The sequence below is a fragment of the Denticeps clupeoides genome, chromosome 1 (genome assembly GCF_900700375.1).
Source record: "Denticeps clupeoides chromosome 1, fDenClu1.1, whole genome shotgun sequence".
In the NCBI taxonomy this organism is placed as follows: domain Eukaryota; kingdom Metazoa; phylum Chordata; class Actinopteri; order Clupeiformes; family Denticipitidae; genus Denticeps; species Denticeps clupeoides.
In genome coordinates, this window is record NC_041707.1 from 29,071,496 (window position 1) to 29,088,335 (window position 16,840).

At 41.9% G+C, this 16,840-nt stretch overlaps 1 protein-coding gene across 10 annotated transcripts in view; it reads right to left on the bottom strand.

Moving 5' to 3' along the window:
* Positions 1–16,320, bottom strand: part of eml1 (EMAP like 1) — a 39,437-nt gene extending 23,117 nt beyond the window's left edge. For 3 of the 10 annotated variants that reach the window (XM_028987196.1, XM_028987111.1, XM_028986947.1), the window contains exon 1: positions 12,327–12,633. In XM_028987196.1, coding sequence (XP_028843029.1) covers positions 12,327–12,456 — 130 coding nt within the window. In that variant the 5' untranslated portion in view covers positions 12,457–12,633. Of the gene's footprint in view, positions 1–3,357; positions 3,968–8,193; positions 8,718–12,326; positions 12,635–16,159 lie in introns of those variants that run through there. The other 7 variants (XM_028987363.1, XM_028987276.1, XM_028987683.1 and 4 more) reach the window with 5 other exon arrangements.
* Between the last annotated feature and the right edge of the window lie 520 nt (positions 16,321–16,840).

Below are 16,840 nucleotides of genomic sequence, written 5' to 3' on the forward strand. Positions count from 1 at the left end.
GGCGGTCAGAATTGGCTTCAGCTGTCGCGATCACCTGGAGCCAATCCTGACAGTGTGTTCCACATGTGTTCATTCATAGTTTTGATGCCTTCAGTGAGAATCTACCGATGTAAATGGTCATGAAAATAATGAAAACACATTGAATGAGAAGGTGTGTCCAAACTTTTGGCCTGTACTGTATGTGTGTGTATGTGTGTGTGTGTGTGCACACTTGTGGGACTAATCTTAGCTTATCATGTCACACAAACACACACACAAGCCCTTCCTTACAGTAAATCATTGAGACTGAGGCACAGGACAGACCGCCCTGCACCAGTAGCAGATGTGAGGATCCACCTGCACACAGTAATGATGACCAGATTAATGATTTTCGCGGGTGGATGCTGGGTTGGGACTGCCACACTCACTTCTGATGGTTATACGTGATTTGCACTAAATTGCAAAAAAAACTCTCAAGAGCTTTGGGGCCCAAACATCCACATAATTGCTTTGTTTCTTGCCACTGATTTGCCCCTCACTGGGGAAAAAATATAATAAGAATTTTGAATGCCTTAACATTCAGAAAGTAATGCTGTCTTTCTTGTATGTCACTTCAATGGTGTGCACTGAAAGGAAATATGATTGACTGAAACCTTCCTATGGTCTGTCACAGTTCCTCAAACACAAGAGCCACAGACTTAAATGAATCAGTGAACCCCCCTCAACCCTGCACCCTGCTTTAGTTCTTTTGCTGTCTTTGAGCACAAAGCAAAGATCTACCCATTTGAAGCCACTGCAGACAAAGCTCTAATATGCATACAAAGAGCGTCTGTTACAGAGTAGATACCATTCAAATTAGTTATCCTCGCTCCAGTCCCAGTTTCACCTTGGCTACAAACAATCGTAACAATTATGCTCACATTGACCCTGCATGATGTATGAAATCATGTGTGTGAGGAGGGGGTCTTAGCATCAAAGAGAAAACCATTGGCCCATTACCCTGTAATCTTAGGATGCTCCTGTGAAGCAGTGCGTTTTTTGGCTGTTTCTCCCAAATATGGACCTCGCTGTCTGTGGTTTGGTCTACAAAAAATTATCCATATCTGACAGTTCTCTGCTGCAAGATATGAGCTTGTCAAAGGAATAAAGCAATTGAACTTATTAGAGAATTAAAATTGTATTGTGGTATTTTGTTCCTGAAGGTTCCCTGCTTTCAATAAATCTCAGCCCTAAGCACCGGCAACAACAGTCTAACATTCTGGACCTTTCCCCAGTAAATCCTCTAGCATTACACAACCAATCACTGTCCACTGTCCATTTTCTTATTCCATCAATTGCACCATCAGGAAGCTCTGCAGCACTTTATAAGAAAACTCACTTCAAGTCCTCAAATTCACTATTTGTCACTCTTTCATACACCCTCCCCAGACTGAAGGACACAAAGGATTTCCAAGTCTCCTAACCTAACATGGGTTCCTCTTTCAGCCAGCAAGTGAGGAGGCACTGGTTTTTAAAAAACAGGGGTTTGGAAACTGTTGAGAGGGAGATGTTTCATGTCTTCAAGGCTCCCGGGGGGAGCTCATCCGTAATGAATATAAAGCTCTGAGATAGGGAGAGAGCTGACTCAAGAAAAAGATAGAAGGAAGACAGAAGAGTGACATGAAGGGGGTCTGTGACTCAGGACACTATTTTTATAAGGCTGGCTTGATTTTTCAGATTCTACTTCTGTTATCCTTTTTTGCAACCCCTACCAAGGTCACAGTGGTCGTGTTTTGGAGACTGGTGCCAATTGACAGTAATCAAGAGACGATTATTCAGGGGCCATGACATCAATTATTTTGAAGAGAACCAGACTGTGTTTGGGCTGGTTGGGGGGTGGGGAGTTGCATTAAGGTCTGAAAGGAACCTAATCCTGCTTGACACAAAGGCATGAGGAGAGAGCGAACAGGGGATGTATCAGTAAACGAATGATGAGATTCCCTAGTTGAGCTGGATGAAAACCATCTCCTGGCAAAATGGAGTTCTGAAGGTAAAAACAGAGTGAAATGCAAGTTGCGAACTCCTCAGTAAAATACAGCAGTAAGGGTGTCAACATGTAAAAAAAGAGGGTAACTATGGAGACACATATTTTCCTGATATCAGCAAATGTTCTGTATATACATGTTTAGCACTCGTGTTTAGCTGCTCTTCTACAGTTTCAGGCAACTGTTTAAAAAAAATAGCAAAAATTTGACTGATAAACAGAAAAATTAACAAGGCCCACACACAAACTTGAACATGCACACATAAAAAAGATGAGGACCGGACATGGCAAGGGTACGTTTATGCTAATTCTAACAGATACAAAAATCAGGTAATCAGGGGAACACAAGACAGAGCAAATGCAAATTAGGTTATAACATGTTTGCAGTAATGCTGTGACCCAAGCACAAAATGACACGCTATTAATAGTGAAGATTACAATACCTTTAGAGAGATGGCTATGGTTGTATGTGCTGTATACATCTTGCATTAGACTATTCAAATAGCCTGTCAGTTCTTAGCATTAAAACATAATTGAATTTTTTTAATTCATTCTTTTAAACCCACCATGCCAAAATATCCTTATAAATTTTACTGACTAACTGCTTCTAACTACATCATTTACTGTCAGGATTGGCTGCAACTGGAGACATATCCTCTGCCCAATCAAGACAGCGGATAAGAGGCGCCAGGCAGCTGCCTGTTATGAATTCTTTTGTGGACCCTCTAGTGTTTTTAGTTCTGGTAATCGCCACACGCATGCGGCTTGGTTTGATTTTTCCCCTTTTGTTTCCACCGTTCCACCTGGCCATCGAGCCTGGTTTTGTTTCCTTGTTTAATAATCCACTGTTTCCCAGAATGCACTTACTTCCCCCATCAGCTCGCTGACATGTCAGAATGTCAGAGCCCTAACTACCGGACTACCGGTGGGAGGACATGGGTGACGACGAAAGCAAGGATGACGGGGATTGGTGGGCGGTCGGGGCCGGGATGGCTCAGCCCATCGCGCACGTCAGAGATCACCGCGAGGTGATCACGCCCCCAGCCCCCTGGGGAAATACCCATGATGCCTGGACCCTTCTGCGAAGCAGCAGGTACATGCCAGTCCTTTTTAACATCCTGTGGCATGTACTTTGCTGCTCTTCCCTCCTTTTTAAACATGACAAGATGACACAGTACATACACTTCACAGAAACTGCAAAACACAAAGCTGAGCATGCTAATGAGGGAAGAAGCGAGACGGATAGAAAAGGCTAGACTGAAAGAACGTATTACAGCACAGGAGCAGCTATACTGTTGAGAGAGATAAGTGATTACAAGAAAGACCTGACACCAGGAAATTAGATAGTAACAGACCTGCCAAGTAAGGAACCAGAGGCAGTGGAGGTTTCTGCTGATTCATCACTGAATCCTGTGGGGGCTGTAAGACCATCACTGGCCTCAAGACAGAGGAGAGGATGCTGGGACAGTGCCTGGAAGCAGACATCCTCCCACTGACTCGTTTGAAAAGTGGGCCACTGCTTTGGCTTATGGCTCGGCCTCTCTGAACTGCTTCACTGGTACAATGCTCTTTTCACTTGTTTTTCCTGTCCTCCGCTTATCCAATCAACAAGGCATTGTGACAAACCACAAGGAATAGTTGGAGGGAGTGTGCTTTACACAAGCAGAGCTGTTGTTTGATGTGATCAAACAAAGGGGGGGGGGTGGGGGTTGGGTGGGGGTGGCACGAAAAAAACAACTTGGGATAAGCATGCAATATCTGGCTGCTACATGGGAACAGACCATATGTCAGCGTTCTGCATGCAGTTGAAATATGCATTTGCTGCTTATAATTCAGGACTCTGAGGATTGTGTTTGGTATTCAGAGTTGGTACTATTCACTTCTGAATCATTTAGCTGTTTGGGAAAGCAAATTTGAATAATCCCATGCACTTAACACCTCCATATAACAAACAGCAGGAAAGATGGAGACAGATGAGAGAGAAAATGCTTCAATATGAACTTAACTGGTAACAGGACCTGAGATAACAACAGCCAACATGACACTGTCTTCCATAATCAAAAGCCATATCACTGTGACATGGCAGCACAGGGTGTATTTTCGATTTTAGTATTTACAAAGCCAGGCACAGCAACGGTGCACACAGTGAAATGTGTCCTCTGCATTTAACCCATCACCCTTAGCGAGCAGTGGGCAGCCATGACAGGCGCCCGGGGAGCAGTGTGTGGGGACGGTGCTTTGCTCAGCAGCACCTCAGTGGCACCTTGGCGGATCAGGATTTGAACCTTCTGATTACGGAGCCACTTCCTAAACCGCTAGGCAACCACTGCCCATAGGTTCCTCTATGGTAATTCTTTCATACAACATAGTTGTAAATAGAAACAACAACAACAACATTTTTTTCTTACATAGCCCAAAATCACATACAGCATGTCTCAATGGGCTTTGACAGGCCCTACAGTTGACACCCCCCACACTTGACCCTTCTGCACACAAGGAAAAACTCCACACAAAAAAAACTCTAGGAGAGAGAAAAAAAGAAAGGAAGAAACCTTGGGAAGGAGTGATACAGAGAGGGACCCCCTTCCAGGGTAGAGTGAGCCTGCAAATGGTGTCAGTTCAGGGTTGGGGAACCACAAGTGGGGGTCAGCCTATGATGACACTAAATTGCAGGGATAAACAAATCAATTGTCATTACTGAGGAGGATTTTTTTTTAGATAAGGGCCTGTACATGAGTGTCACATGAAGCAAGACCAAGAATGGAACCTCATCACCCAATGCACTTCAATTACCAACTGAGACTTTAACAGCAAATAATCTGATGATCAAGTACTACAGTGCCTAAGATTTTATGCCCATGAGAATTTTCATGACAAAATAATTTTAATGCTGTAATTTTAAGGCATAATTCTAATGCATGATTTGGAGGTCATGGTCAATAGTGGTTATAAGATTGTTGTCACTCACATATTTCGACCCAAACCATAACATTGTTAAATATATCCAAAGAGGTCTTCTAAGCAGAATGCAAATTTTGGTCTGATTGGACACTACCGGGCCTGCATGACTAAAATATTGTGAATTTACATCATAAAGCACATCTGCATGTGCACATGCATTAAAGATGTACTGGAGTGACTCATCCTGAGGACAGAATGCAGCAGAGCAGGATGCTTTGACTACCTCTCTTACATAAGTAGAACCAGTTTTAAATCTGCTGCAGGTCCCAGCTACAATGTGTGAGACTGATGTGTTTTGGCTGTTTGAGCTGCCGACACTTTTGGATTATAGATTATAACTACAGCACAAAAAATTAGGTCCACAGTCTTATCAGCAAAAACAAGAGCAGAAGCAAAATCAGCAGAAGGAGGAAGATGTTTCACTCGCTCCTCATAACAGACAACAGCGATTCTGTCAATACCAGCTTAAAGGGAGAAAATTATTCCTCTTGTTCAGGATGGTCCATTCTGACCATACCACCCAGCATGGAATAGCAAGTCAGCACATGAGACAAGCCAATGACCTAATTTACCAGAATCTGCATAGCAATATTTATGCCTTTTCACGCTAGCTTGTTGCATGTGTGTATTCACCACAGAACCTAGAGAAACAAAGGGCCATATTTTGACAATATTTGTGCTTCGTCAGGTTTCTGCTGGTGCTTTGTCAACATGTTGCCATTTTAAGGCTATGAAAAGACACTGTGCTTTACATTAATTGCATACATAACTGTATAAAGTTCTCTGTTGAAATTAGGGGGAACAGTGGTGCATTTTCACTTCACGTATGAGTGAATTAATTTCTCAGATTTCACAGGTAAAAGCATTCAAAACACACCTCTGAATATTTGAGAGTTGGGACAACTGCCTTATACCTTGCACTAGGATGTGTGTGCGTGTGTGTGTGTGTGTGTATCTGAATGTGTGCACAAATACATGGACATGAGTTTTTCTGAACATGGCCCCACCCCCTCCTGTGGGTTGTAGCAATTAACGTGAGGCAACCTCTAATCCCTAAACCTACTGCATTTGTGACCATTAGCAGCTTTGTGAAGAGCCAAACATTGGAAGCAGGGAGGATGAGGGCATTCTGCCATCACTGCACTCGTGTGCCAAGAGCAGTGCTCTAGCAAGACTGGCACCAGGATATAGATATGGCAGAAGGAAACAAAATGGCATATTGCGGTGTTGCAGATAGCTGACTGATCCCAGCAGGGCCTTGGCCACTTACCACTGCCAAGTAAAGAGGCTTTCAGTTCCTCACTTCCAAGAAAGATACTGGCAATTTATTGAATAAAGTCAAATATATCTGTAATATATTAACCCAAAGGCTAATACAAAGGATACATTTGACCTTAATCCTAACTTTTATCCCAATGTATCAGTTGTCGTTATTTGAAGGGTCGCATAATCTACCTACACTTGTTTGCCTGACAAAATATTAATTGCATAAAAATTGTTCCATCTACTTTTATGTCCAGACCACATTGACACCAACACATTGTCTGTGTAAAGAGGACAAAAGACAATCATTAATTCTGAAGACTTGTGGATGTGCAGTTCTCAGTTAATATAATACACTGCTTTTTAAAAAATTGTAATGAATAATAAAATTCCCCCTTGTTTGGACTCAAATTACCTAAGCCCTACAACATGCTGTATAATGAACATAATTATGATTAAATGATCCATGATGTTTCACAATGATGGTTTTAATTATAAGTCTGACCAAATGTTCTAATGTCCCTCGGTTACTTGGCAGAAGGCAGCACCGCTTGCTGACCCACTCTCTGACATTAACGTGGTTGGCTGCACCATAACACATGAAGCATTTAAGAACAAATGACTTCACTCGGAGCACCGGGCCACTCTGCTGGGGTACACACCCCTGAATGACCTCACCAGACCTCCACAGTGCTCCCTCATCCAATTAACCCCATGATGGAACAATGGGCTGCTCCCAGCACACATCACAGAAATACAGAGACAGATTGGGACATTTTTAGATTACCTATATTGTGGACACTTATATTATAGTGGTAAGTGTGTGTTTATAGCGACAAATGTCTCAGAAAAATTACGATGTGCACGAATGTGTGTGCGTGCGTGCCTGCCTGCCTGCGTATGTGTTGAGGGTGGAAAAGAAGCAGATAACAGAGCCTCAACCTCTTACTCATAAAACATGATGTTCTGTTGGAGGGCAGATAGAGAGAGAAATCTGGGCAATTCCCAGGACTTTTTTGCATGCTCACAAACACACACACACACACACACACATAAATTCATCAAGCCTGTGTGAGACCAAGAACAATCACAACACTGAGTTTGATGGACCAGCAGCTAGATGAACCTGGGAAAAGGTCACACAGCTGACAGCAAATTGCACTGAACCCCTGACCCAGTACACAAATCACCATCTATCATTAGGCTAGAGCAAGGAGAAATGGCAAGTCGGGAGTTTGGTTTGGAAACATATATGAGCTGGACTAAAAAAAAATCCTCTCCACCACCTCATCCTCCCTCTGTCTCTCTGTATCTACTCCCTGCAACCATGAGCGTTGACTGCTGTCAGGAAACCACCAAATATTACGAACACACCACAGGAAACACAAACACACGCCACACCTTTCATTCCACCCCGCATCGCTAATCTCCTTATTTTCCTTTTTTAGCTGTATGACAATGGAGTTGATGGAGACAATGTTTGACCCAGATTTTTTCACTCTGCCGCAACCTTTCCTTGAATGTTGTGGCTGTAAACACCATGAGGAGGCTTGTAGCTCATGTTTAATAGCTTAAAAAAGCTATGAAAAAAAGCATTTGCTCTGTGCCATTTTAACACTGGAAAATTTCCCAAATTTCATGCTTACTAGTGAAATCCAATAACTTGCACTAAGTGAGAATTACGTGACTTCCAGAGCATATAAAGTGCTCGTGTTAATGAAAAAGCTCATGAAGTCGGACAGCGAAAGGAAAGACGAGGAAATATGTTTTGCTTTGCTGGTTTCTTCTGGTATCCTCTTTCTGTCTCTCACTCCTGCATTTATAGATCTGACAGTTTCACTTTCGCTCAGAAAACTCACCAAAAATGCCTCTGTCTGCACAGCTGCTGGCAGGGAGGGCCACAGTGCTACAACCCCCCCTCACCGACACAAAGCAGGCAGGGGATGAAGAGGGGGATTTTGCGTTACCGTTGCAGAACTGCAGCAGGGACGATGTGTCATACAGGCTGCTGTAGCTGGAGAAGCCGTCCTCCATACTAAGACCTCCAATCTCCAGCTGCTCTGTCCTCTTCCCTTCTTCAGTCCCTCCGTTTGCGTCTCTCGTTCTCCCTCTGTCCAGCGAGTCCCCGTTACTTTTTACAGCTGGCCACGGTGCCTTGGTCCCTGTTGAGTGGCCACTTTCCTGAGGTCAGCCTTCTGGTGTCAGTTACCATGGCAACCCTATTCACTCCGATTATGTCATGTGAACTCAACCCCTTCTTTCTCTCTCTCTGTTCTTCTCGGACATGTAGGAATCCCCCCCAAAGGAAAAAAAAATAATGGAAAAGCGCAAAAAACAAAAAAAACAAGATTTTTCCTTCTCCTTTTCTGTTTTTCTCTGTGTTCTGTCCTCTGTCGTCTATCCTTTCCTTTCTCAGCTTTTCTCTCCAAGAGAGAATCAGCTTTACTCAGACTGAGCTCACAGTCTGAGTGTGTGTGTTTGTGTGTGTGGGTGCGTGTGACTGTTTGTATAATACCACGGACAAGCAAGACAGACTCAGCTTCACTGGACCCGCCCTGCCAGGGAATACAGACCAATGGGAGCATAGAGGCGTTGGGAGAGAGAAAGAGAGAGAGAGAGAGACTCACTTCAAAGGAATGAGAACAGAGAGATGGAGAGGATTCCACAGCATATGATAAGATATGATTCCTTCAAAATCTGCCTCAGACCTCACACAGCAGTAGGTGTGTGACGTGTCATGACAGCAAGACCCATAGCTACAGCCCTGTTGGAAGCATTCCCTCAGAATCGTTTACCCTTAACACATCATGTGACTGGAATTGCAAAGTTTACTTCTACAGCGTTCAAATTCAGCCAATGCTGGAGCACTGTAGTTGCAGGCATCTGCATAAACATAAAGCAGAAACAGGCTGATGCTCTGGCACTGGGGCTGCAGATTTCAACTCAGCTGTGTTCAGCCAAGGCCATGAGAGCCCATGGTACTGTGCCTTTCTGCCGACCGTCAAAATACATGACGTCAACCCTTCCATAAAACCTGCACAAGATGGCACAATGTCAGAGCCAAGCTTTATGTAAGCACCAAACTTCATCTGTCTTTAGGCAGAAGTATATGAGACTCACGAATCATTAAAAGGACATTTAAGGACAGTGGGAACAATGCAGAAAAGCAAAGCAGAGAGGAGGAGTGAGAAAAGTACATACAGTGTAGAGGGACAGACAAATGGTAAGACAGAATGTTAAGGTGTTAAGATTTTGGATTTGACTGGACCCACTGCAGCCGTTCATGAGGGAAATCCTTCCTTAATTATTCATGTGTCTGGCAGGAGTGGAGCAGTATGCATCAAGATGAGTGGAGCCACTATTTACATCTGTAGTGCTGCTTTAACAGAGCGAAGCTCAACAACACACATGGGACAGACTGTGTGTGCACAGAACATGTCAGTGTGTGCGTGTGTGCTGCTGCCTGGGTGCTTCCCTTGAAATGCTTAGAATTTGGCAAGGGCTTTCCCCATGAACACTGAGGAGCCAAAGCAATGAAAACAGACACACACACACACACATTTTAGATTTTTGTATGGATCAAGGCTAATATGTCTAAATCTATTTCTGCGCTTAATTTAAGTCATTAAGCAAAGGCTCTCATCTAGATTTTTTACCTGATTATTTATGAAACATAAAAAATATATAATGGTGATTGCAGAGATTTTACTTGGTAATGAATTCATTATCAACTTGACAGCATGTTGTGTTTGATATGAATTTTATTCCGTTGCTTATCCTGACAACCATTGGTGGGAAGAAAAGATTAGTGAGCAGAACCCCACAGGGATGAAACTGGTGCTCTAGATTACAATGGAGCCTGGAGACGAAAAACAAGGGAGGGGTGAAAAGGTTTTTTTTTTTTATCGGTTTAGCATGTGTCTGGGGTGGCCTGGTGGCATCTGGACAGCCCTTGTGCACTCAGTTGTTGTCATTGTTTTGATTTATTACATTCACATACACACACAACCTCACACCTGTTTACACACACTTATCGGATAAAGAGGTCCCGACGATCATATCTTGGCAGGTACTCTCCAGCCCTAACCCTCACACACATACTACAGATACTACATCATGAAGCACACCATGTCAATGGAAAGTATTATTTAGCTCAGGCTCAGCACAGAAGCATCACAATCAAAAGTAAGAGTTATAGAGTAGAGGATTAATCTCTATATCCCTTTACCATCTGTCTGAATACAGAACTGTTGTGGGAGGGAAACATTCCATTGGTTCTCCCTCTAGCGCAGGGTCAGGTTTTATCCAAATGTCAAAAAATTACCACAAACAGCCTACAATTTATATACTTATCAATTAATAATCAATTATTCAATTATCAATTAATAATAATTATTATAATTGTATACTAATATAAAATTATGTGAGGTGTTAAAACATCTCGGTTTTTAAATAAAAAGTTGATAAGAAATCATACTGTAAAAATATCACAACATTCAAATTGATTATAATATAGACACTGGTATTGCAATAACAGCATTGTTAGGTAATACTAATCAATATAAAATTGCTATTCTTTTAACACTGCATCATTTGAAATGTAATAACAGCATCATGCAACAACCAATGGAACCAGCGGTTTGCCCAGGTTGGGCTCTCAGAAATCATGACAAGACCAATGAAGATATTCAGAGGCCTAGCACCATTCGTGGTGTGTATCTATCAGTTCAGACAGAAACTGGACGTGCTGCACCTCTATCAACTCAAAAACATGTTTGGACCAGAAGAGTGTGAATGACTATTATACATGAGGTGTTCTGTATTCTGTGTCCTGAATTGAAATTTAGAACTTCTGGCCCATCTCAAATCTCTTGCCAATGGGTACTGTTATCCAACCTCAGGTTAGACTAATATGCTGGGTGTTAGTGCCTAGCAACAGTTGTCCTTGGGGAAATTGAAATCTTGTAACAATTGTGAATAAGGAAAAAAAGGATATAAATATATGAACAAACAAGCAGAACATTGTGCAGCCAAGATCAAGCATGTAGTGTTTCCTCCATGAATGTGGGTCACAATGCTGATGTTTTCGTCTTTGACCTCTCACCACACCCTTAATCAGATAATGACTCTTATGCAGAGCATTGAGTAGGGAAGTGTACATCACCCATAATAACACACACTAATGCCGAATGTGATGCAGGGATTTTATGCAGGCGGCCCTGAATCTGCAATGCTGCCACTGTGATTCATCAATTCAGGCACCCAAAATCCAGCTTTGGAGCGTTAATCTAAAGCCAAAAAATATTGCAAAAAATGTATAAATGTTGCTCATACATACTATTCATCAAATAATCTGTGAAATGAATCAGGCAAAATCTTACATTTAAGACAGAATTGACTATATAACTGTTGAGAGCAAAAAAGTAATTTTGTAATTTTATTACAGTTTACATTAATTTGATTATGTTTGTTGTACTGTTTTGCACTCAGGCATGTGCAGTATTGCAGTTACTTGTCTTCTTTATCTGTGTTTGCACTCTTCCGTAACTAACTGTAGCAGCTGAAGACTGCCCTTGGGATAGAAATAGCGGATAATCCGGAGGTCTGTAAAAGGTATTACCCAGACTACATCCTGAATAAAGAAGCGCTAGCTCAATCACAAATGATTTCAGGTAAGAAATTAAATCACGGTCTGCCCTATGACAGGGACAGAGCCCTAGTACATGAACAAGGATAGAATTGCAACTGTTTGACATGATAAGTATATATAACTCAGCCTCTTGAATCACAGATATATTACATGTATAAAAAATATCACACAGTCCCTTTTCTTACTCTACACATCTTGCACTTCCTGTCTAACAAAATCTTCAAAACAAATCACACCATGTAAACTGAAACCACCAGGTTTAGTGCACTAAAACTTCTGCTGCACACTCCCAACCACTTTATTACCCTGCCGGGTTTTGAACTCAAACCAAAAAAAATTCTTCAATACAACATGAGGTAAGTGACACCACTCTGGTCATTCTCAGCTTGGCTTTAACTGGTCATGCTAAGTGAGAGCTTCTGGTCTGAGATGGAGCTTCATTGTACTGACCCATGGTCCAGCTACTCTGGGGGGTAAGCTGGGGTGTGTAGCGTCGCCCCTCTTCCGGGACCAGTCTCAGGAGGTTCCCTAAGCTTCCAATGGGTGCTGCCGCTGTCATTGTGGTATCCGCCATCTCCATGAAGCCCAGAGGAAGTGGGGTAGCGAGCAAGGGAGATTCCTCCCTCTGAGTCAAGGGGGTCGAGCTAGATAGGCCAGTTCAGTAGACGGTTCAGTAGCCCTGTAATAGCTGAAAGTTGGACATCACTGTTATTGCTCCAACCTCTTTTTACTCTGACACTCTCTCTTTCACTTGCCTGTCCTGCTCTGCTCCTCCCCCAACTCTCTGAGCAGGATGATGATGTCATTAAAGTGAAGGGATTACAAGCCCATATGCCATCAGGAGCTTTTGTCTTGCAAGTTAGAGTTCTACAACAGACAATCCACTGATATACTATTGCTGATTTACACTGATGTACAGCACTGTGCTTTGAATTATAAGATCATGATGTCATTTACCTGCCTACATTTTACCTGCTGAATTAACATACAGTATAATTAAGCTTTACCGTTATTTCTTTGGATTTCGTGAATAATGTCTATGGATAACACGCATTGCACTTTATATGTAAAATTTGCAGACGCAGATTCTAAAGCCTTATCAACAGCATAACCACAACCCCTAGTTCTCCAAAGTCCAATACCAAACATTTACTCAGAAAATCCCAAGCATGTAAAATTACTGCATCTACTGAACTTTTCTACCTCTTTTCTTGACTATTTAACATTCTTTGCACTCCTCAAACCCTGCTATAATCTCCCTCTCTTCAAACTACTTGGTCTCTTCTGAGACAGTAATAACTGAAATATCCTCAATCTCCTTGCTTTAAACCTACACTTTTACACCTTATGCATGCAAATTTGAGGTCTTTGTTGATTTAACTTATTTCTCTGTAGCTTTGATTTGCACATATGATTTCTGGAAATGCAATACATAATATTCTCACAGTGTTAACTAAATGTCTATAACAGATAGTATTAGATGGCAGGTTTCTAACACATTAAAACATCCACCTCCCATGGTGAACAAAAAAGACCCGGTGTGTCCTCTCTGTTGGGATGGTGGTGCTTTATGTTCACTGATGCATCTGCAACATTAATAACATCTGACTTGGTTTCTGCAGTGGTGAAAAAAAAATCCCTTCCCCCATTACTTGCACGTTTAAATTCTTGCACACACAGTACATTTTGCCCTTTCATTGCATACACACATTTTATTTACAGTAGCTGATCTTGAAAGACTCCCGTGAATACAGACAGACACATTTCAATGTCATGTAACACACAATGTTCTCTGGATTCAATGATTTGTTTCAAAGCCAGGCAGAATGCATAAGATTACTGCATCATCTGCAGTTGCATTAATTCTTGTTGAAGTTATTGTTGCATGTGTCTCACAGCAAAACCCAGGGAAGGACTACCATACACACTATTTACCCACAACAGAACAGCCAGTTCATACGGGCTCCTGTAAAGCCTGGTTTCTAATTCCTTTCTGCAGAGTCACAGGAAAAAAAGTGGAGTTTAACACAGCACCCACTACACTTATAGATCACAAGATAGCTCGAGAATATAGAAAGGTCATAACCTAGAGTTCGTCCATAACTCAGTGCTGGATTTTTTTTCAGCTCTCCTCAAATCCATCTGAATCCCACAAATCATGAAAAATGCATGGACAACACAATACTTACACTGATTGTATCATCAGCTGGAGACCAGTACAAGTATTTTTTATAGAATAACTAATATTTTTCTTTGTGTCATTCCATTAAGGAGAGAAGCTGAGTGTGTTTGTGTGTTTGTGAGAGAGAGAGAGAGAGAGAGAGAGAGACACCGTCACGGTGGCCGGTGGCTATTTGTCGCGGACGCAGGACTGTCAGTTCTCATCTCTACCAAGATACATTTCACTTGCTCAATGTAGAGGAGTCACATAGGGCCTCCCTTCCAATGTTCTCTAATACTCCCAATATTTTGTTCAGTTTTAATAACTTTGATGTGAACGGTGTCTAGTTTTCAGTGAGGGTATAATCAGGAGGTGAAAAATTTGATCGTTTCTATCATCCAAATCCCTGGTTCTTGGTAAACATGCACACAGCGACACCTTGTGGGTGTAAGGTTCCTTAGTCTGAAGTAAATACAGATTTCATGCCTCATCATGTATTTAGTGAGAAAGGAGCACATACTATTTGTTGTGGCAGAAGAACTCATCTCATAGAAAGTTGTGAGTTTCTATTTTCATCAGCCTCTGACAAGGGAATTATCTCATTCAGGAGAGTAAATGGGGCAGTGGATAGCCTAGCAGATAAGGAAGCGGACAAGTAATCAGAAGGTTGCCGGTTCGAATCCCAAACAGCCAAGGTGCCACTGAGTAAAGCACCATCCCCACACTCTGCTCCCCGTGCACAACAATCTATCAACCATTCATGCAAAGTTGGTCAGCCAAACATCAGTCCTTTTTCTAATTAAAAAAGATTAGCAGAGATTAGATTGCCTTGTTGTCAAGTTATTATGAAGTGGTGTGTCACCAACAGAAATAATTGTGCAATTTCAATTGTACAGGACAAAATGTATGCTTTTTCACATTCCTAAATCTGAAAAATAAACGAACCATAACACAGGTTTTAAAAAATGTATATTAGTTGAAGCTTTGTGGGTTTTTTAAGAAAAATATTTTTTAAGTATCTTAAAATTAGTATCTTTAATTAATAGTGTAATATAAAGTGATTTTGTTTCAGATTTATTTGCCTGTAAAAAAAGGTCTTAGGTGCTGAAATTATCACCACAGATGGTCCTGAGAAGATGTACATCTGTAAAACACTTACATATATAAAATGTATAAAAATAACAGCTCAGTGTAAATGTATCCATAAGTGTAAATATATTACAAACACCAGTCAGAAGAGGGGGACAGCTAAAAGTTGATGTCTGCCTGGCAGGACTACAGAAACAATCAGTTATAAATAGAACACCTAAGCCACCCCCAACCGCCTGTTCTAGCTATGGCTTGTTCCATCCATCGTTCCTGAACACTCCATTTAACCTGCCGCAACTTGTGTTGCTGCAGTAATCTCTGCTGGGGATCCCTCTCAGCTATAGATGTCAACAGTAATGCAGCAGTAATACCCCATTGTAGGACTACATAAGCCATTACACATAGAAAAACACCTGACTTCAGTGTGACCCCACTGGCACTGGCATCCTGTCTGAATATAATAACACTCATGTGATGTGATGTTGATGCTGTTCAGTCTCTTAATGAAGCAGCGTGACTATGAAATGTGTGTTTAGTACCATACCAATTTTATTTGTAAAGCACATTCAGTCCTAGGACCCCAAATGCTGTACAGAGAATTTTTCAAAAATCGTTTAGTATACTGTGAAAGTAAATAAAAGTTATTAGAAAAATAGATGTGTTCTCTCTTCTTAATAGTGTTTGATGAAAGTACTTTTAACTCAACAGAAAAGCACTTGCCTCATTCCAGTAATTGAAGTTTTAAAGGAAATGCAAGATCATTAGAAATATAAAACCCTATTATATCTCATTTTTTTCTTTTTCCTCTTTCCTAGTTTTCTCAGACTTGCAATTGCTCTCTTCTCAAACAAATCATCAAAGAATTCAATCAGTGTATATGAAGCATAAATGCTGAAAACAGCCCATATAAGGAAAAGCATTAAGCTCTCACTCTACAACTGCATGTTTGTGTCCTGTGCTGTCCATAATGGGCAGCAGCCCAAAAACAGACTGCAACTGCAGCTTCCTGTCCCAGCCTGGCCTCTCTACTCACCCAGCGGGAGTCCCTCGTAGTCGGACATGGCCGCAGTGCAAAAGGGGGAAAAGTCCTTGTCCGCTGTCACACTTCCTGTCACTTTTCTGTCTCTACATAGTCCCACTCTCTCCCAGCATATGCCACTCTGCCTGTAAACAGTAGGCTTTTTAAATCCACCACACACAAACACACACACACACACACACACACACACAGGGATACGCTCTCTAAGCCAGATGACAGATGTGGCCCACCCCCTTCTGCGCCTCTGGACAGCATGGAACAGAAAGCATATCTAAGGCCAGTTACTGCACAGCTATTGGAGGAGTAAATCTGCCCGCCCTCTACTGCGTGCAGATCTCCCTCGCTTTTTCCCCTTCCACCTACCCCTTTAAACAGACTGTTTCAATGAGAGGGCTTCCAGACAGTGCATGAAGATGTCAGAAGCATCACCCTCCAGTCAATTTCCATCTGGAGGGTGGCTAATTTTAATGACACAAATCAACAAAGCATACACTAGGGGGACAAAGCTTCACATTGTAAAATAACAGATGCATGCAAGTTTTTTTTCCTCACATATTTCCCATATGGGACAGGAGGGTTTTCAAAAAAATTCCATCAGTTCACCAATTTATTCTATGCTTGGCAGGCACGGCGTGACTTATTTGGGAGGAGCCGGAAAATTCCTTTTTGGATTGG